At 73.9% G+C, this 20,825-nt stretch overlaps 1 protein-coding gene across 3 annotated transcripts; it reads left to right on the top strand.

Moving 5' to 3' along the window:
* The first annotated feature begins 2,588 nt into the window (after positions 1–2,588).
* Positions 2,589–20,207, top strand: NFIX (nuclear factor I X). Of its 3 annotated transcripts, none has more exons than XM_075134125.1 (10): positions 2,589–2,758; positions 10,673–11,204; positions 14,232–14,294; positions 14,504–14,578; positions 14,783–14,903; positions 15,330–15,463; positions 15,826–15,948; positions 16,337–16,503; positions 18,907–18,995; positions 20,060–20,192. In XM_075134125.1, exons 1-9 carry the CDS (start codon positions 2,732–2,734, stop codon positions 18,976–18,978), a joined length of 1,314 nt encoding a protein of 437 aa, XP_074990226.1. In that variant the 5' UTR covers positions 2,589–2,731; the 3' UTR covers positions 18,979–18,995; positions 20,060–20,192. The 3 variants fall into 3 exon arrangements, with proteins under 3 accessions (XP_074990226.1, XP_074990227.1, XP_074990228.1); XM_075134126.1 differs by having other exon boundaries at positions 2,610–2,758; positions 16,444–16,503; positions 20,060–20,207; XM_075134127.1 differs by lacking the exon at positions 15,826–15,948 and having other exon boundaries at positions 2,610–2,758.
* Positions 20,208–20,825: the final 618 nt, after the last annotated feature.

Here is a 20,825-nt window from a genome sequence, read left to right as displayed (position 1 = left end):
GGGGCGGGGGCGGGGGGCCCCGGCAGTGGGGATGGCTCATAACGGGGGGGCCCGGGGGGCGTTGGGGACCCCTCTAGGGCTGGGGGGGCTCCGCCTTGGGGCGGGGGGGCCCCGAAACGCGGCTGGCGGCGGGGCGGGGGGGGTCGCTCCCCGCCGCCGTGCTCCGACACCGCCGCCCCCCGACACCGCCGCCCCTCCCCCGGGGGGGGGGATTGGGCTCGGCGCCCAAATTCGGGTTCCCCTCCCCCCCGCCCCTCCCCCCCCTCCGCCCCCCCCCATTTTTCAGTCGCAGCCAAACCCCGGGGCGCGCTGCCAGGGGCTCGGCGGCCTTAACCCCTCCCTGCCCGCGGCCCGGCCCCCCCGCGCCCAGCACCGGCCCCCAGGGTCCCCTGCGGGGGGGGGGGGGGGCGCGGGGGGGACGCGGGAGGCGGGAAATGGGGGGGGTCGGACGGACGGCTGGGAGCGCTCCCTGCGTGGGCCCCACGGGGGGGCCGGGGCCCCCGGACGCTGGGTCCGCTCCCCCCGCCCCCCCGGCTCTGGCTGGAGCTGCCGGGGGCCGGGGGGGGGGAGCCCTAATGGCTTCCAGGCCTCGGCAGCCGGCGAGAAGCCGCCGCTAAACCAGAGCCAAAATCCCCCGAAATCGCCCCAAAATGTTCCCCAGGCCTCCCGCGGGTGGGGGACCCAAGCGGCCGGCCCCCCCCTGCCCCCACTGCAGCCCCCAGCCCCCCCCCGCCAGCCAGGGGACCCGGGCTCCGGCCCCCGCCCCCCCCGAGACCCCAGGGCCCCCCTAAACCCGGCCAAGGGGAGGGGCTGGAAACCAGCCCATTTTGGGGCAGTTTTGCCCGATTTTGGGGCCTCTGCGGTTCCTTCGCTCCTGCCTTTGTCCTTCCCACTGTCCCGGATTTACTGCCGGGGGGGACGGGCACATTTCTCCCATCCAGCCTCGGGACGAGGGGGGCAGCTGGGACACCAGGGTCCCCATCCCACGCGTGTCCCCGGGGCTGGCAGCTGATGTGCTGTGGTGTCACCGCCTGTCGCGGCGTGTCAGGGCGTGTCGTTGCATGTGGCGGCGTGTCAGAGCGTGTCGCGGCATGTCAGGGCGTGTCATTGCATGTCATGGCGCGTCAGGGTGTGTCACAGCGTGTCAGGGCGTGTCGTTGCATGTGGCGGTGTCCCCTCCAGCTGTGGCCCCAGCCGTGTCGCGGTGGCACATCTGGCGCTGGCGGCCCTCGAGCAGCTGGGGGGGCCGGGGGGGTCTCGATGGGCCCCGCGCGATGCACGCCAGCTGCACACGCGTGTGCGCGGGGACACAGGGACTCGGACGTGCCGGATGCGCGGGTCCCCTCTGGCCATGGGGGGACCATGGGGACAGGGACGGGGGGGCTGGGCAGGGCCGGGGGCTTTGTGGAGCCACATCCTCCCGTGTCCCCCCCCGTGTCCCCGCAGGATGGCAGTGCCCGCCCCGTGGCAGCGGCCCAGCGTGGGGGAGGGCCACAGCTGTGCCCACCCTCCCCTCCCCCGCCTGTGGGGGGACCCAGGCGTCCGGGTGGGGGGATGCTGAGACCTCCCCCCCCACACACACACTCCTGGGGTCCCCTCCGGCCGCGGCTCCCCAGGCCCAGGGACACTCGGGGCACCCAGTGAGATCTGGGGCGCCCCAAAGCTGGGACCCCCGTGCCACCCCTGGGTGCTTCGGGCCGTGGCAGTGCCGGTGCCTCCGGCAGCGAAGGGGTGACGGTGGCGGTGGCGGCGGTGCCAGCGCTGGCACCGGGCGGTGACAGATGGCAGAGGGATGCGGCTGCAGCCGGAATGACAGATGAGGCTGCCACCGCCGCCGTCACCGCCACTGCCACTGCCATCGCCACTGTCACTGCCACTGTCACTGTCACCCACGCCACCACGGCACCGTCACTGCTACTGTCACTGTCATCGGCACTGGCAATGTCACGACATGTCACCGGTACTGGCACTGTCATTGTCACGGCACTGGCACCACCGCTGGCACTGGCAGTGTCACCATCACTGTCACTGTTACTGTCACCGGCACTGCCACAGCCACCACTGCCAGCACTGTCACTGTCACTGTCACTGCCGCGGCCCTGCCACTGCCGCTGTCACAGCACAGTCACCACGGCGGTCACCGGCCTGTGCTGCCTCTCTCCCTGCCGCCACCACTGGCACTCCCACCACCCGCACCGCCACCGCCCGCACCGCCACCGCCCGCACTGCCACCGCCGCTGCCGCTGTCACCAGTGGGGACCCACAGCGGCCCCTGGGTCCCCTTGCCAGGGCCCTGCGGTTGCGGGGTCCCCGCACGGGGGGGGGCGTGCGGGGACGGGGGCAGGTGAGAGACTGGTGTCCTCACGACTCCCGTGTCCCCCCGTGTCCCCCCGTGGTCCCCCCAGTCCGTCCCGGCAGGGGCGGGGCCCATCCCGGCGGGGGCGTGTCCACAGGGGCGGAGGGCGTGTCCCGCGGCAGAGGAGGGCGGAGCCCCGCCGCGAGTAGGCGTGCCCGATGCCGGGGTGGGCGTGCCCCAGGGCGTGTCCGGGGGCGGGGCATGGCGGGGGCGGGGCCGGCGCGGCGCTTCCCGCGGCAAAAGTGCGGCGGGCGCCAACTTCGGGCAAACTTTCCCCGCGCGCCGCCGGCACCGGCACCCCCGGACCCGGGAACCCCCGGACCCCCGGCACCCCCGGACCCCCCGCCATGCCCCGCCGCGGCTGACACCGCCGCCATGTACTCCCCGTACTGCCTCACCCAGGTACGGCCGGGAGCGAGGGGTCTGGTAACGGGGGGCGTCCGGTAACGGCGGGTCTGTAAAGGGGGGTCCGGTCCCGGGAGTCCGGTTCCGGCTTTGCCGCGCGGCCGCGAACGGCTGCGCCCCCCTCCCCCCCAGAGTGGGGGTGCAGTGGGTGGGGGTGCGACCCCTCCCTGGTTGCCGGTACCGGGCGGGCGGTGACTCCGCTTCCTCCGCCGGCACCGGGGGTCCGGGTGAGCGCCGGGGCCGCTCCCGGTGCGCGGCTGCCGGGGGGGGGGGCTGGTCTGGTCCGGGGCTGCTGCCGCCTCCGGCCGTGCCGGAGCGGCCCCGGCCGGAGCCCCGGTGCGGGGGCCCCGGTTGTGCCCAGCCCGGCGGCGGCCCGGTGCGGCGGGACTCGGTCTGGAGCGGGGCAGCGCCCCGGGACCCCCCGGCCCAGTGCCGCCGCGAAGTCCCTTCCCGGGGCGGGGGGAGACGGGGCAGGGCTCACCCGCGGGGAGCTAGGGGGTGTTTGCCCCGCGGGAGGTGTTGCCCACGGGGGACGGGGCAGTCGGTGCCCACGGGATGTTTTGTGCCTGCCGGTACCGGCTGAAACCCGGCCCCGGGGGGATTGTGGCGCCGGGGTCCGTAGAGAGCTCCGGGGGGGCCGAGCGAGGGTGAGCCCCCGCGGGGGCACCGGGGGACGCCTCGTCTTGGGGGAATTGTTGGGGTGTCGCGGGGGGCCGTGGGGAGGGGGGTCGCTGCGGGGGGGCTGGGGAGGTGTCTGTGGGGTCCATGGGGAAGGGCGGCATCGGGCGCTGAGTGGGGGCACGTCTTGGCGGCTGTGGCGTGGGGGTCCCTGTGGGGGCTCCTGTGGGGGTCCCTGCCTCCCCCTCCCCATCCTGGGGTCCCCCCGGGGTCCCGCCCGTGGTCGCTGGGGCGGCCCGGCCCCCCCCGCCGGGCGTTGCTGCTCCCCCCCCCCCCCCGTTGCCCTTTTCTCCCGCTTTTCGGGGCGGTTTTGGCGGCCGGTTGCGTCTGGGCGGGCGGCCAGCGGCGCTTCTCGCAGCTTCGGCGCCCGCCCCACACACGCGTGTGCACGCGCCAGCAACACGCAATTGCACATGCGTGTGCCCCTGCCTGCACACGCCAGCAACGCGCCCGCGAGCCCGCCTGCCCGTTGCCAGCGCACACGCGTGTGCTCCCTCCCGCGCTCACAACTGCACACGCATATGCTCCCCCGTGCACACGCACGGTCACACGCCGCACACGTATGTGCTCGCTGGCGCGTTTACAGGATGGCGCTCTGCACGCCTGTGCACACCAGTCTCACACACACGTGCGTGCACACACGTATGCGCGGCGGCCTCACGGGCCCGATCCCGAGAGTGCTGAAGCGTGTCTGTGCGTGTGCGGGTGCTGGCACCGCGCGCTCACACGCGTGTGCTCCCGTCTCACCCCCCTTTCCCTTTCGAGCCGTTTCTGGGCGCTTTTGGGCTGGTGCCACCGTCCCCCCGCCCCCGTCCCGGCGCAGGGCCAGGCCCCCAGCGCGCGCAGGATCCGGCCGCTCTGTCCAGCCATGGGCACGGATAGCAGCATGCATAACGGCGCCTATAGCAGCATGTATAGTGGCATGTATAGCGGCACCTATAGCAGCACGTATAGCGGCAGCTCCGGCCGCCGGCCCCTGTGGCCGACCAGGCACCAGCTGTACCTCGTCTGCCGCCGGTGCAGCACCGGCCCCCGTCACCTACAGCCCCCGTCCCCTATAGCTGGTGTAACCTATAGCCGGTGTAATCCGCAGCGACTCCTCTCTACGTGCCGTAACCCACAGCCTCCGCAGTGAAACCCGGGGGCTGCACGCATGGCCCCAGCCCCCACTGGGACGCAGCCCCCGGCCCAGCACTGGGCTGCTCGCTGGGCCAGGGTCCCCCCGTGTCCCTCAGGGTCCCCCCAGGTCCCCCCAGCTGAGGGCTCCCGGCCGCGCGGAGCCACCCCCTGCGCCGGGCCGGACCCTGGGGCATGTAGCACAGCCTGGGAGCGACCTGCGTCACCGCCACCCTCACTGTCACGGTATCACCGTTACTGTCACCCCCTGGGGGACCCCTGGGCTGGAGCAGAGACATCCACAGACCCCCCGGCTGCACAAAATGCCCCCATGGCCATTTCGTCTCCAAAGCCCAGGGGAAAATATGCAGCCCCCCGTCCCCACACAGCCCCCCCATGCTGGCACAGCCCCCCCATCTCCGCACAGCTGCCATGGGGGGAGGCAGCGCAACACGCACTATAGGGGATGAGGGGGGCTGCGGGTGCCCAGCCCCTATAGCTCCCACCCCGGGGGGTGTGGGGTGATGGCCACAGCAACACGTGCATCACCAACCCCTATAGCAGAGTGGTACAGGCGGGTGCAGGGTGGGCGCAGGGTGCAGGATGGTGCAGTGGCTGGTGCAGGGTGGGCATGGGGTGCAGGATGGTGCAGTGGCCGGTGCAGGGTGGGCACAGAGTGCAGGGTGGGCACGGGGTGCAGGATGGTGCCGTGGCCGGTGCAGGGTGCGGTGCAGAGCACAGGGTGCTGCTGAGGGCGGGGTGCAATGCGCCGCACGCTGCGGGTGCGATGCGCACATCACGACACATAACGTAACGCGCGTTTGGGGGGTTCAGGGCAGCGCGTGCTGGGGTGCACGCTGTGCACGTGCCATGGACAGGACACATATGTGACACGTATGTGATAGGCAGCGCACCGCGTGCCCGGGGCAGCAGACCGCTGCCGAGCGGTTGCCCAGGCAGGACGCGGTGTCCGGGGATGTCGTGTGGCGCCTGCGGCATGGCACGGCCCGGCGCTGCTGCGGTGCCCGGCGCCGCGGGGTGCGCCCTGCACCCGCAGCTCTTACATTCGGCCCCACTGGTGCCAGCACCCACAGAGGGTGCAGAGCCACCTTGGTGGGCTGGGGGGGACGGGAGGGGCATGAGGTGCCCCAACACCCCCCAAACTGTGGCCGCCACCCCCCAGCCTGCAGCCAGCCCCTATGGCGCCTATAGGGCCCGGCGAGGACCAGGGGCACCTATAGGCTGTAGGGGCCGGGGCGTGCAGAGGGCTGCGGGTGCCTGACGGGCCCAATGGGGGGGGGGGTTCACACGCATGTAACGGCGGGGATGTGCACACGTATGTAACGGGGTGCAGGTCTATGTGACGGGGAGAGAGGATGCACGTGTGCGTCACAGGGAAGGGGTGCACACGTATGTTATGGGGGTGCATGTGCCATGCATGCACCATGTGTGCAATGCGTGTGCAGGCGATGTGCACACGTGGCAGCTGCGCCTGCACGCTCCGTGTGCAGCGTGTGTGCAACATGTGTGCACGGTGCCTCTCCATACGCCTGCACTCCCACACCCCCCCTGCTGCATGCCTGCATGCACCAGGTGTGCAACACACACGTGCAAGGTGCGGTGCATGCGTGTGCGTGCCCGTGCTGGCATGCGAGGCATGTGCGCGGGCCCCGCGCCCCACGCGTGGCCGTGCGGGGCCGCGCCGCTGGCTGATGCAATCGGTGCGGGGGAGGCACCGCCCCCCCCCCCCACCACGTGCAAGGCCGTGCGAGGCCGTGCGAGGCGCCCGGGGCCGTGCGAGGCGGGGGTGGGTGACACGCGTGGGCGCCATGCCGGGGGGCTGTGCGCGTGTGCGTGCGCTGCCTGCGTGTGGTGCGTTCGCGTGTCCGCGCGGCGAGGCATGTGCGCGGCGTGCGGGCCCCGCGCACGCGTGGCGAGACGCGTGTGTGCGCTTCGCTGTCTGCACCGCCGCGCCCTCGCCTTGCGGCACTTGCGGCTTTGCTGAACCCCTCCTTGTGTCCCCCCATGTCCCCCCGGTGTCCCCCGGCCGCAGGGCTGCGCTGGCGCCATCAATAATGGAGGAGCCCTTGGCCGGGCCGGGGGGGGGAGCCCTGAATTATTGATGGGCCACAAAAAGCTTTCTTGGACGCGGCAGCACCGCGGGGCCCCCCCGGCCCGGCCTGGCAGGAGGCCACGGGGAGGCCGGGACGCTCTGGGGAGGGAGCGGGGTTAGGGGGGCGGGGGGGCAGCCGGAATGCCTGGGTCCCCTCCCCGGCTGGTGGGGGGGGACGGCACGCCCGGACGCCTGCATCCACCGGTGCCAAACTGCATCGGCACCGCCTCGAGCCACTGCGGCACGCCCCCCCTCCCCGGTGCCGGTGACCCCCCCACCCCGGGTCCCCTGCGCGGCTCGGATGCCGGGGTCCCGTCCTCGGCTCTGCTGCGAGGGGAAGGGGGGGCCCGGACGCCCGGGATCCCCTCGAGCAGCCCAGACGCCTGGGTCCTCCACGTGGCTGTGGGCAGGGGAGCAGGCAGGCGGCTTCCTCCGTGCAGCCCGGACGCCCGGGTCCCCCCCCCGACGCCCGGGTCCCCCCCAGTGCCTGGGTCCCCCGCCAGAACCATCCGGCACGTTCTCTCCAAGGCCACCAGGACGCCTGCGTTCCCCCCCTCGACTCCTGGGTCCCGGCAGCTCCCGGCCTGGTGCCGGGGTCCCTCATGGCCACCCCCCCGCCCCGCCTGGGGGTCCCCTCGCTCTCCCCCCTGCCTCGGCCACCCCCCCCCCCCCGCACGGGAGGGTCTTGGCAGCGGCGTCAGGGGCCGCCGGGGGGATTTTTGGCGGCAATTCCGGCTGTTTCGGGCTGTTTTCTCTCGCGGCGAAGCCGAGGGCCGGGGGGAGCTGGCAGCGGCACGGGAGGGCGGGCGCTGCCGGGGCCGGGGGGGCCGGGGGAGGTGGTGGTGTGTTTTTTTTTTTTTTTTCTTTTTTTCCCTCTTTTCTGTTTTTTCTGGGCTTTTCCCTCCCGATCCGGCGCCACCCCCCCCGCCGCCGCGCTGGCGCTTTGCCGGGCGCTCGCAGCTGCGGACGCGGCGACGTGGCTTCGCCCGAGACTGCGGCTCAATGCGGGGCCAACGCAGCCAATGGCAGCCCGGCGGCACCGGGGCTGGACCCCGCCTCAGCGCAGACCCCGCCGTCCAGGGGGGGACCCTAAGTCCGGGAGGGGGCCCCGGCCTCGGGCAGGGACCCCGACGTTCGGGCAGACCCCGGTGGCCGAGCCTCTAGATCCTTCCATGCTAGCCCCGGCTTCCCCGCGGAGGGGCGGGGAGGGGACCGGGGCGTTCGGGAGGGGACCGGGGCGTTCGGGAGGGGACCCAGGCATTCGGGAGGGGACCGGGGCGTTCGGGAGGACCCAGGCACCTGGGCGGCGCGGGCCGGACCTGGCGGCTCTTTGTCTTCGCCGGGGCTGCGGGGGGACCCGGGCGTTCGGGCCACCGACCCACCCCAGCGCCCTCCCCGAGGGGCGGAGGGGACCCAGGCGTTTGGGAGGGGACTCAGGCGTTCGGGAGGGGACCCGGGTGTCCGGGAGCCCTCCCCGTGCCCAGCTGGGTGCTGGTGGGCCCGGACCCCCGGGTCTTCTGCAGCCAGCTGGGAGGGGAGGGGGCGGAGGGGGCCTGGACGCCTGGGACCCCCCCTGCCTCTGTGGGCAGCTCGGCCGGGGGTGCCGTGAGCGGAGCTGTCACATACGTGCGACCCCTCCTGCGAATCGTGACCCCTCGTGCCAACCCCTCGGAGGGGCAGGAGCCCCCCCCTTCCCACGCCCCCCCCCCCCCATGCTGCTGCCCCCCATTTCATGGGCTTTGCAAAGCAAAAATGGGGCAGGAAGGGGGCGGGGCACAGCCCCCCCCCCCATCCCCACTGCGGTTTTGGGGTGAAAGCCGTGAGGTTTGGGGCTGGGGAGGTGCACGGGCACCGATGCGCGGGAGCCTCCACCCAGCCCCGCCGCCGAAACGCCCAAATTTTGGGTTTTTTCTTCGCACAGAGGGAATTAATTACCGGGGGGGGGGGTGTTGGCTCCAAGCAGCGCGTCGGGGATTTGGGGGCAGAAATGGAGGTTTTGGGCCGTTCCACGCTGGGGCCGCCACGGGGCCAGGGAAAGCGGCCAAAATCCGGGGCCTTCCCCCTCCCGGGGTGTGTCGGGGGGGGCCGGACCCCCGGGGCCAGGCCCCTGGTGCGAGCACGGCCCCGGCGTCCTCGCTCGACCCCCTTGCACGGGGCTTTGCACGGGGCTTTGCACGAGGGTTTGCGCGAGGAGTGCGGCCGGGGCGCGCCATGACCCCCAGCGCAGCTTTGGGTGCAGATCCCCGCCTTTTGGCGAAGCCCCCGGGGCTGCGGGTGCACCGGGGCTCTGCCCCCCGGCCGCCTTGCCCGGCCCTTGCCTGGGGCTCGCAGGGCACACGCGTGGCACACGGGGGGGTCTCGCAGGGCACACGGGGGGGTCTCGCAGGGCACACGGGGGGTCTCACAGGGCACACGGGGGGGGTCGCAGGGCACACGGGGGGGTCTCGCAGGGCACACGGGGGGTCTCGCAGGGCACCCGGGAGGGGGTCGCAGGGCACACGGGGGGGGGGTTCGCAGGGCACACGGGGGGGGCCGCAGGGCACACGCGTGGCACACGCGGGGGTCGCACGATCGCGCTCGGTGCCCCCTCGCCCGCGCGCGGGCCCGCTCCGTCCCGGCCCCCCCCCGTGTCCCGGCCCCGAACTCCGCCGCTCCCCCCCCCCGGCCCCGCCCCCCCCGGCCCGGCCAATGGGGCGGCCGCTCCCCCCGCGCGCTGCGCCCCCATTGGCCACCGCCGCGCCGGTCCCGGTGCCAAAAGGGGCCGCGGCGGCTCCGCGCGCTCCGCGCCCGGCGGCGGCGGCGGCGGCTCCGGCTGCGGCTCCGCGGCGGCACCGGGACCCCCGGACCGGGACCCCCCTCCAGGGACTCCCCGCGCCCCGGGACCCGCGCTGTCCCGGCAGCTGGGACCCCCCCCGGTAACCGGGACCCTCGGTACCGGAGCCCCCCGCAGTGTCCGCCCCCCGGACCCGCCCCCCCTCCCCCGGTAGCCCCCGTTAACCCCTTCCCCCCCCGGTAGCGCCCCCCGTCCCCGTCTGTCGCCCCCGGTTCTGCCCCGCCGGGGCCCGACTGGCAGCTGCCCACGGCCGGGATGAGCCGCCGCGATGGTACGGACGGGGACGGGACGGGACGGGACCGGCGGCTCCGGGGACCGGGAACGGGGACGGGCGCTGGTGGCACCGGGCACCGCGACGGGGACCGGGATGGGGCTGGAGACCGACGGCACCAGCGAGCGGGGACAGGGGACGGGGACCGGTGGCGCTGGCAGCGGGGACAGAGGACGGGGGGCGGTACCGGGGACTGATGGGGACGGGGATCGGTGGCACCGGCGACTGGCGCCAGGGACCGGCTCTGGGGAGGGGGACCAGGCGGGCGGCTTGGGGACGTGCCCCGAGCAACCGAGCCCCGACGGCAGCGGGAGCGTCGCTGGGAGCCGGACGGGGAGGGCCGGGGATGAAGAGGGACGGGGCTGTGCCGGCATGGGGCAGGGACGGGGATGGGGCTGCACCGAGACGGGCGCCTGAGCGGGGCTGGGACAGGGTCTGAACGGGGACCTGGGGACTCGGGGCTGAGCCATCCCCGGGCTGGGGACACGGGAGCACCGTGGGGCCGCACGGGGCTGGGAGCCGACTCGTCCCTGGGGCCACTTGGACACTGGGAGCCCAGCGGGTCCCCCCGGCCCGGGGCTGCCCTGGTCCCCCAGCCCCGCAGGGCTGTTCCCGGGGCCGGATCCTGCATCCCTGGTCCCCAGCGATGCCCAGGGCTGAGCTGAGCATCCCCAGGGGCCGGGAGCATGGGGATGGTTCCCTGCGCAGGATGCGGCCGCCGCTGGGGATGCGCAGCACGGGTGCCCGCCTGTGCGGGATGGGGCCGTGCCCGGGGATGCTCCTGCCGTGAGGGGTGGGACCGTCCCCCCCTGCCCCGTGCAGGACGGGGGTCCCCTGGGAGCTGTCGGGGCTGCGGCCGCCCCACGGCAGCCGCCCCTCTGACGCCGCCCTGCCCCACAGGATGAGTTCCACCCCTTCATCGAGGCGCTGCTGCCCCACGTCCGGGCCTTCTCCTACACCTGGTTCAACCTGCAGGCCCGCAAGCGCAAGTACTTCAAGAAGCACGAGAAGCGGATGTCGAAGGAGGAGGAGCGCGCCGTCAAGGACGAGCTGCTGGGCGAGAAGCCTGAGGTCAAGCAGAAGTGGGCCTCGCGCCTCCTGGCCAAGCTGCGCAAGGACATCCGGCCCGAGTGCCGCGAGGACTTCGTGCTCTCCGTCACCGGCAAGAAGGCGCCCTGCTGCGTTCTCTCCAACCCCGACCAGAAGGGCAAGATCCGCCGCATCGATTGCCTGCGCCAGGCCGACAAGGTTTGGCGCCTGGACCTGGTGATGGTCATCCTCTTCAAGGGCGTCCCGCTGGAGAGCACCGACGGCGAGCGCCTGGCCAAGGCCCCCCAGTGTGCCAGCCCCGGCCTCTGCGTCCAGCCGCACCACATCGGCGTCACCATCAAGGAGCTCGACCTCTACCTGGCCTACTTCGTCCACGCACCCGGTGAGTGCCGCTGGCGGGGAGCGCAGGGGGCTGAGCCGGAGCCAGCAGCACGGTCGGGGGGCGGTGGGGGCCACTGCACGTGCCAGGGCCACGGGCGGAGGCTCCCGGCCGTGCCCCCGACGGTGCCGGAGGGGCCTTGGGGCCCCTGTCCCCCCGCGATGCCACAGGGGCACCCGCAGCCCCAGCGGGCGCCGGAGGGATCCTGCGCCGGGGCTGGGCTGGGCCTGTGGCAGCCGTGGGGCCAGGGCGGTGCCGGTGGCTCCGCGCAGCCGCCTGGGACCCCCCTTCAACCCACAGCCCTCCCTGGCCCCCTCCCTGCGCCCACCTGGGGTGGCCCCGGCCGGGGGTGCCGGCCCCCGCGTGCCTCGCACAAAGCCGCGCTGTGTGCCAAAGCACGTGCCGCGTGCCGTGTGCCGTGTGCCAAGCCGTGTGCCATGCGCCGTGCCAGACTGTGCACCGTGAGCCGTGCACGGAGCCGTGCCGTGCACCGAGCTGGGTGCCAGACCGAGCCCCGAGCCGTGCCGCACACCGGCCTCCGCGCTGCGCCGAGCTCTGCTGCGCACCGAGCTCTGCCATGCCCCGAGCCGTGCCGCGGGCCGGGCTCCCAGCGGATGCTTTTGCCCTGGCCAGGGCGTGGGCGTGCAGCGGGCACCCGCCCCTCGTGCCTGCGGGGCACCAGCGGCACACACGCGTGCGTACACCGAGCCGGGGCGGGGGCCATGCGTGCGCGGTGCCGCAGGGGCTGCGACGGGGACGGGCACGTGTGGGGGCACAGGGGCAGAGCCGGGTGTGTGTGTGCGCATGGGGGGACCCCAGCCCGGGCGCCTGGGCCCGTCTTTGCTCCTGGGGGTGCGAAGGGAAAACCCAGCGAGGGATTTCGGGTCACTTTACCGGTGCTCAGGGTCGGTTCCCAGACGCCTGGGTCCCTCGTGTGCGTTGGGGGGTGAAGGAGGGGGCAGTTTGGGGTGTGTATCCTGCCCCCCCCACCCCGGACAAATCCCGCCCCCCCCCAGGCCCATGTGCCAAATCTGAGCTCGAATCCCCAACACAGCTCCCGCCCGGCGCCGCCAAAATGGCCCCGGTTGGCACCGTGCCCCCGTGCGCGGCACGAGGCCCCGTGCGCGGCCCCGGCCCCTGGCCCCCCCGGCATCCCCCCTTACCCCCCCGCCGGGGGCCCTTTGGCTGCTGTGGGGAGGGGGGGGAAGGGGGGGGGCGCGGTGCCAACCCCCCCCTCGTGCATAAGATGGCGGCGCCTGTTGGCACCCGAAACGCGCTGCGGCACCGCAGCCCCGCGGCAGGACCCTCCTGGGATGGGGACCCCCCCCCGTGCTGGGGACGCCCGTGCCATGCTGTGCCACCCCCCCCTCCAATAGCCCCCCCAGTGCCGGGGACCCCCCGACCTGCCCCTCTTCATGTCTTGCACACGCGTGTGCCCCGGGGCCGTGCTGGGGGGGGGCACGCCCTATATGGGGGGCATGCCTGGATGCCAGGGCCCCTTTCACTGCCGGGGGGTCCAGCTCCATGCTGGGGGGGTCCATACATGGTCCAGACATGGGGTGTCTATAGGGACCTGTGGGGCACAACTGGGTCTGCAGGAGGACCTGTAGGGTCCGTAGTCTCGGGGTGCAGGTGGAGCTATAGGGCTCTATAGGGCTCTGCCGGATCCTCTGGGGTCTCCAGGGGGGGTCTATAGGGCTGCAGGCAGCTGTAGGGGTCTGCGTGGGTCGTGGGATCCATAGGGGCTGCGGGGGTCTGTGCGGGTGACGCACGCCGTCGCCGCTGGCGCCGCCCGGACGCCTGGGTCCCCTCCCTGGGTCCGGGGGACGCAGGTGCAGGGGGAGGGACCCTGCGGGGGGGTCGGGGCGCAGCTGCCCAACAACACCTGAACCCCCTGCCGGGGTTGGGGACACGGGGACGCCGTGGGGCTGCCGTGAGGCCGGGGACCTGTAGGGACACGGGGACCCGCTGGGGCTTGGTGGGGGGAAACTGAGGCACGGGGGGGGTGCTGCGGGAGGGGGATCCTGAGACCCCCCAGGGACCCCCCAGCTCCTGGGCCCCAGCACTGGGGTCTGCCCCGAGGCCGGGGGCTGCGGGAGGACCCAGGCGTCCGGGCGGGCAGTGGGGGTTGGGCGGCACGTGCCCGCCACGCGACCCCCCGGCAGAGGTCGCGACCTGGCACGCGCCCTGCTGACCCCTGACCCCGCGGGGTGACGCGATGGGGCCAAAACAGGGGAGGGGACCTGTCCTCCTGCCCCTCCCCTGCCCGGACGCCTGGGTCCCCGGGACGGGGGGGGGGTGAGGGGAGCCCTGGGCCCCCGTGGGGGGTGTGGGGGTGCGGGGGGGACCCAGGCGTCGGGGATGGGGGGGGTGCAGGGGGGGTGGGACACCCAGACATCTGGGGTGGGGGTGCTGGGGGACCCAGGTGTCCGGGGCAGATGGGGGTTGCTGCCGGGGGGGGACCCAGGCGTGCGGGAAGGTGCTGGGGGGGGACTCAGGCGTCCGGGCGCCCCCCCACTCGGCACAGACAATGGCTGCTTTGTTGGCGCTGCCCGTTGGCGGGGGGCCAGCGCATTCCTGGCCCCCGGCCCGGCCCCACGGCGGCCCCCGGCCCCCCCCGGCCCGGCCCCCTGCCAGCCCCGGCCCCCCCGGCCCCCTGCGGCTGCTGCATCCCCCCCCATCACCCGGCCAAGGGGCACCCAGACGCCTGGGTCCCCTCGGGGGTGCGGGGTGGGGGCACCCAGACACCCGGGTCCTGTACGGGGTGGGGTCGCCCGGACGCCCAGGTCCCCCTGGCGGGTGGGGGCTGCGGGCGCTGCCCGGGCGCAGCGAGGTCCCGGCGGACGTTCACCTCGAACGACCCCGCGGGAACAAGGGGCCCTTCAGTGCTGGGACCCGGGCGTCCGGGGCTGCCCCTCCCCCCGGGCGGGACGGGGACCCCGGCGTCCAGGGGGGACCCCAGCGTCCAGAGAGGACCCCGGCATCCAGGGGGGACCCGGGCGTCCGGGCCTGACCCCCTCTCTCCTGCAGACTCCGGACAATCTGACAGTTCAAACCCCCAGGGAGACGCGGACATCAAACCACTGCCCAACGGTGAGCCCCCAGTGCCCCCAGTGCCACCCCCATGGTCCCCTGGGCCTTCCCAGTGCCACCCCCTACAGCCCCCCAGTGCCCCCAGTGCCCCCCCATGGCCCCCAGTGCCCTCTGTCCCCATGGTGTCCCTGCCCCGTGTCCATGTCCCCAGTCCCTGTGCCCCCCCAGCGCGGTGTCCCCCCCATGTCCCCCATGTGCCGTGTCCCCAGGGCACCTGACCTTCCAGGACTGCTTCGTGACGTCGGGTGTCTGGAATGTGACGGAGCTGGTGAGGGTGTCCCAGAGTAAGTGGGGACATGGGGGGGACACAGGGGGGACACGGGGGGATGGGGGCAGGGGGAGGGATGGGACGGGGGGACGGGGGACGGGAACACAGGGGTGTTGTGGGAATGAGGGGAGGTGGGGGCGTGGGACGCGGAGACATGGGGGACACGAGGATGGCTCGGGGGGGTCCTGTGTGGGTCCCCCACGTCCCCCGTGTCCCCCAGCCCCTGTGGCAACAGCGTCGGGCCCCAACTTCTCGCTGGCCGACCTGGAGAGCCCGGGGGGCTACTACAACATCAGCCCTGTCGCCCTCGGCCGCCGGCCCCTGGGGCCTCCTGCCGCCAGGTACCCTGGGACCCCCCATAACCCCTCGGGGATCCCCCCATGACCCTTGGGACACCCATAACCCCCTGGCCCTCCCTGCGATCCCCCAATAACCCCCCTTGCCCCCCCCGAAACCCCCATAACTGCCCAATAACCCCCCTTGGGACACCCCTGGGACCTCCGTAGCTCCCTGGGACCCCTGTAAGCCCCTGGGACGCCCCTGGGACACCCCCGGGACCTCCATAGCTCCCTGGGACCCCCCTGGGACACCCTATACCCCTCCCAAGCTGGGCACCCTCCAGGACTCCCGTACGTCCCCGTGTCCCCAGTGGGGGGTGCTGCTCCAGTTCTTGGTGGGTGACACTGCTTGGGGGGGGCGAGGGGTGATGCCCCCATCCCTGGGGGGTGACACTCCCGTCCCCGGAGGTGACAGCCCTGTCCCCGCAGCGGCCCGAAGCGCCCCAAGGCGCTGGACGAGGGGGACCTGGAGGGTCCCGGGGACGACGTCTTCTACCCTGGGCCAGGGCGATCCCCAGCCCCTGGCAGCAGCCAGGGGCCCTGGGGGGGGGACGTTGACACCGGTGGGTGACACGGGGGGCATGGGGGCTTGTGGACATGGGGGGGGTGACAAGGGGGACGTGGGGGGATACAGGACGTTCCTGGGGGTGGATGTGGACATGGGGGGGTGATGAGAGGACCTGGGGAGAGACATTGGGGGGGCAACACAGCGGGTAAAGGGGGCCTGTGCAGGGGGCTCGGGGGGGGGCTACAGGGTGCAGGGGGGTCGGTGGGGGCCGTGGGCGTTCCCTGAGAGCTGGGGGGGGCTGGTCTGTGCCAGGAGGCCTGGGGGGGACACTGGGGTCTGGGGGTCTGGGGGGGTCCCTGGGGGGGCTGTGGGGGTGCTGGGGTCCGGGTCCCCCCCCGACCCCCCCGGCCCCCCCAGGCCCGGCAGCGCTGAAGAAGTCGGGGAAGTTGGATTTCTGCAGCGCCCTGTCGGGGCACGGGGCCGCCCCCCGCATGGCCTTCGGCCACCACCCCCTGCCCGTCCTGGCCGGCGTCCGCCCCGGTGAGACCCCACCCCCCTGGGACCCCCGTCACCCCTGGGTACCCCCTGCCTTCTCCTGGGATCCCCGGCCCCCCACACTGCCTCATCCCCCACACCCCCTGCCCCCCCCCAGCTCCCTGGGTCCCCCGGTCTGGAGGGGTCGGGATGGCCCCAGACACCTGGGTCCTGCCCGGGCACTGGTGGGTGAACACAGGGTGGGACCGGGGGTCCAGACCTGGGCTAGGGGGGGGAGGGGGATGTTCCTGGACACCGGGGTCCTGTCCCCATCCCCGCCACCCCCCCCCCTCCCAAAACACCTGGGTCCCGGGAGGGCTCCAGACCCCGGGTCCTCCATCCCCGGACGCCTGGGTCCCGCGGCCGCCCGTGCTGGCGCTGAGGGTCCCTGCAGGCAGCCCGCGGGCCACCGCCTCGGCGCTGCACTTCCCGTCGGGGTCCCTCCTGCCCCAGTCGAGCCCCTACTTCGCCCACCCCACCATCCGCTACCACCACGGGCAGGACTCGCTCAAGGACTTCGTCCAGTTCGTCTGCGCCGACGGCGCCGCCCAGGGCCCCCAGGTGGGACGGGGACGGGGACACGCTGCTGGGACGACGGGGGGGACATGGGGACGCCGCGGGGATGGGGAGACACGGGGACGCTACAGGGGCACGGCGGGGACGGGGGGGACACGGGGGCAGGGGACGCGGGGACACGGTGACGCGGGACGTGCCGAGGCGGTGACGCTGTGGGGACACGGGGGACGCTGCCCCCCGCACGGACACCGGCCCCCGGGGCGGCTCCCGAGGGACCGGGGCGGTGCCCGGTCTCCACGGCAACGGGCGCCCTGGGGGCGGGGTCTGTATGCAAATGAGGCGGAGGAGGCGGAGCTTGTGCAGGGTAGCTCCCTGGAGGTGGGACTTGTAAACAAATTAGGCTGGGGAGGCGGGGCCTGTGCAGGACAATTCCCCGGAGGTGTGACCTAGATGCAAATGAGGGCCAGAAGGTGGAGTCTGTATGCAAATGAGACAGCAGAGACGGTGCCGGAGTGCAAAGAGGTGGGGCTTTATGCAAATACGGCTACAGGGGCGTGGCCGGCATGCAGATACAGCCTGGGAGGCGGAGCTTGTACGCAAATGAGCCCTGGCAGCTGCGCTGGCTGCAGCGGAGGGGCCAGGAGGGGGGTGCTGGGGACCCCCCGCCCCGGGGACCCCCCACGCGCACCTGTGCCACGTGCAGGAGCCCCCCCGGGTGCAATGGCCCCCGTGTCCCCCGTGCCACCCTGTGCCGCTGCCCCCCTCCCCGTGCCACTGCGCCGTCCCCCCGCCCTGGGGGTCCCGGGGGTCCCAGGGTGCCGGGTGCCCGTCACCGTGTTCTCGTTGCAGCCGTGCGGGGCGCAGGGCCGGGCCGGGGGGGCTGCGGGGGCCCCCCTGGCCCGGCCCTTGCCCCTGCCCCCGCCGGAGCCCAAAGCCCCCAGCGGCCCCCAGGGCGGAGCGCCCGCGGCACCCCGTAAGTCCCCGGCACCTGCGCCCCACTGCACCCCACTGCACCCGCAGCCGGGACCTGGGCCTCGGGGGGCGGGGGGGTGCAGGGGGTGCAGTGCTGGGGTACAAAGGGTGCAGGGGGTGGGGCGGTGGGGTGCGGGGGTGCGACGATGGGGTGCAGCAGTGGGGTGCAGGGGTGCAGCAGTGGGGTGCACAGTTGTGGGCTGCAGCTGTGCGGTGCAAGTGGAGCAGTGGGGTGCATTGGGGTGCAGCCGTGGGGTGCATTGGGGTGCAGCAGTAGGGTGCAGGGGTGCACAGCAGTGGGGTACAGCAGTGGGGTGCATTGGGGTGCAGCTGTGGGGTGCAGGGGTGCAAAGCAGTGGGGTGCATTGGGGTGCAGGGGCGCAGCAGTGGGGCGCAGCAGTGGGGTGCAGGGGTGCAGCAATGGGGTACAGCAGTGGGGTGCATTGGGGTGCAGCAGTGGGGTGCAGGGGTGCAGCAGTGGGGTGCAGCAGTGGGGTGCAGTGGGCTGCAGGTGCCGGGCGGGGACCTCGGGGGCCAGTGGCACGAGTGGCAGCAGTGGCCCTGGGGCGACCCGGCAGTGGCACAGGCAGGCGCAGGATGGCACCGGTGACACGGGTGGCACCAAGGTGACCCCCGGGGGGGGGGCAGCAGGTGACAGGGGGTGACGGGGCTGACACGGGGGGTGACACGAGGTGACAGGGTGGCCCAGCCCGGCCCGGCTGCCCGTGCATCATCACCTCCTCCGCATCGTCATCGCTGTCACCGTCCCCCGTCACCGTCCCCCGACCCCAGGCACGTCTGCTCCGTCCCCGCCGGCGCCTCATCCACCCCATTTTCAGTTTGTTTTTCCCCTTCTCCATTTTTTCCCCCCTTTTTACCCCATTTTCGGTGGGGGTGTGGTCGGGGGGGGGGGTGTGCAGGATACTGGGGTCCCTCGTGCCGCCGGGGGTCCAGGGCCCAGACGCCCGGGTCCCTCGCGGGGGCAGGGGGGTACCCAGATCGCTTCAATTTTCCTTCTGGCTCCATCCTCAGGGGGGACGTGGGGGGAGCGGGGGGGGTGGTCCCCACAGGTAAGTAGTGATGGGGGGGGTCCCACGGGAGAGGGTCCTGGTGCTGTGCGACCGGCACGGGGCACCCTGGGGTGCACGAGCACCCCCCCCGTGTTGTGGGGGTGCACACGCGTGCATGCGGCCCTGGATGCGCAGGCGCGTGATGGTGCATGCACGGCCTCGCACGCTCACCCGCGCTGTCGCACCCGCGTGTGCAGACCCCCCCCCCCAACTCCTCACGCCCACGGGGGGGGGGGGGGCACGTCCCCTCGCCCAGCGCTGCGCACACGCGGGTCCATTGGCACGCTGGTGTGTGCCCGCGACGCCGGGGCCTCCGTGCACCCGCGGCGCGACCTCGCGCGCCCGCGCCATGCCCCGCGTGTCGCGGCCGCCCGGGCGGGCCGGGCTGAGCCCGCTCTCCCTGCAGCATTCGCAGCGTCAGGCGCCGCCGCTGCCCCCCGCCTTGTCGGCCTCGGACCCCGCGACGGCAACTTTCTGACCCTCCCCCAGCAGCAGGTAGGGCCCCCCCTGCGCCCCGGGTCCCCCCCCTGCACCCCTGGGACTTCCCCGCACCCCTGGGCCCCCCCAGGTCCTCCCCCCGCACTCCTGGCCCGCCCCCCCGCGCCCCTGGGTCCCTCCTGGGCCCCCCCCCGCACCCCTGGCCCCCCCCGGGCGTCCCTGGGTCCCCCCGGCCCCCCCTCGGAGCACACCTGCCCCTCCCTCCCATCCTGGGCTAATTAGGGGTTGTTAATGAGCGGGGCCCAGGACCCCACCCCCACCGCCAAAGTGGGAGTCACTGGGGGGGACTGGGCCCGCCCCCCCATCATGGCTGACCTGTCTGGTTGCCGGGGGCAACGAGACATGATGTCATCGCCAGGCCCTGCCGGGAACAATGGTGGGGCGGGGCCCTGCCCCCAGCGTTGCCATGGCAACCCTGTAGGTCCCATCCCCCCCCCATCACCGTGGCACCGCCGTGGCACCGTGGGCTGGGGGTCGCGACCCCCAGCAGGGCGCGCCATTGGCCCCCAGCGCCGTGGCACGACGCCCGATTGGCTGCCTGCCCCGTGGCGCCGGCCCCGGATTGGCTGGCGCTGGAGCAGGCCGCGGTGCCGGCCCGGAGCCAATGGGCTGAGGGGGGGGCCAGGGCTGGCAGCCAATGGGGGGCCTCGGCGGGCCAGCCAGGCGGTGCCTGATTGGCTGGCACCGGCAGGCAGGAGGGGGAGGAGCCAGCAGCTGATTGGCTGGCACCGGCAGGCCTTGGCAGACTGCGGGCGCTGCGGCGGGCAGGCGCACCTCGATTGGCCAAACCCGGTGGTGCGGTGGCTGGGCAACCAATGGCGTGCCAGCACCACGCCCGGCTTGGCAGGCGGGGGTGGGCGGGGCGCCCAGGCCCCCGGACGCCGCGTCCGCCATGTGCCGGGCGTTGAGGCTGGTGCGGCACCGCGGCCGCCGCCCGCACGCCTGGGCCCCAGCGCCGCGGGTGGGGCCCGGCCCCTCCCCCGTCCCGGTGCTGGGGGGGGATGCGGGGGGATGCGGGGGGAGGGGGTCCCCCGCCGCCGCTGACCCCTGTCTCTCCCCAGTCCTGGTTCCTCTGACGCCGCCCCCGGACGAGGAGAAACCGCCCGGAAAAAGGAGAAAAAAAAAAGACAAAAAAAAAAAAAAGCCGCAGCCCCCCCCGGCCCCCCCGGCCCCCCCCCCGCCGCCGTCCGCCCCCGGGGGGGCCCCAACCCCCCCCCCGACGTGGATGAGGGTTCGGCCTCTCTGATGTGTCCCCCTCCCCCCCCGGCCCCCCGGCACAGACAGGGTCACCCCGGGCCCCCCGGGGGTGTTTGGCCCCCCCCCCCGCCCCAGCCGCAATTCGGGGGGGGGACGAGGCTCCCGAGGGGGGACGGGGGGGGCACACGCATGTGCGCTCGCACCACACCCGCGCGTGCACGTGACACGTTTGCACACACCCACGCACGCGTGTGCACACCCGGCACCGCGGGGCCCACGCTACGCGCGTCCGCAACACCCCCCCCCCCCCGCCCTCCCCCCCGCCGCACCGTGCGCACGGTCACACGTGTGCACCCACCCCCCCGCCCCCGCACACGCGTGTGCCCTGGTCACCAGCACTCGCACACGCACCGCACACGCGTGTGCTGGGGGGGCCCCCTTGCTGCAGGCCAGCGAGCGGGGCTGGGGGGGCCCGAAACACCCTGAATCCCCCAAAATGCCCCTCCCTCCCCCCCGGCTTTGGGGTCCCCCCCGACTCTCCCCCCCACCCCCCCCAGCTCATTTTTTTAATTAAGTGCAATTACCCCCAGGCGAGGCCCCCCCCCCCCTTGGGGTCAAACTCCCGCGTTT

Source organism: Calonectris borealis, chromosome 31 (genome assembly GCF_964195595.1).
Source record: "Calonectris borealis chromosome 31, bCalBor7.hap1.2, whole genome shotgun sequence".
NCBI lineage: Eukaryota > Metazoa > Chordata > Aves > Procellariiformes > Procellariidae > Calonectris > Calonectris borealis.
Note: the sequence above shows the minus strand (reverse complement) of the source record. Positions and strands in the feature narration are given on the sequence as shown.

Coding starts and splice junctions, on each gene's coding strand:
- NFIX (XM_075134125.1), top strand. CDS start 2,732: ATGTACTCCCCGTACTGCCTCACCCAG. Junction 2,759..10,672: donor CCCCGTACTGCCTCACCCAG/GTACGGCCGGGA, acceptor CCTGCCCCACAG/GATGAGTTCCACCCCTTCAT. Junction 14,904..15,329: donor CTGGGGCCTCCTGCCGCCAG/GTACCCTGGGAC, acceptor CTGTCCCCGCAG/CGGCCCGAAGCGCCCCAAGG.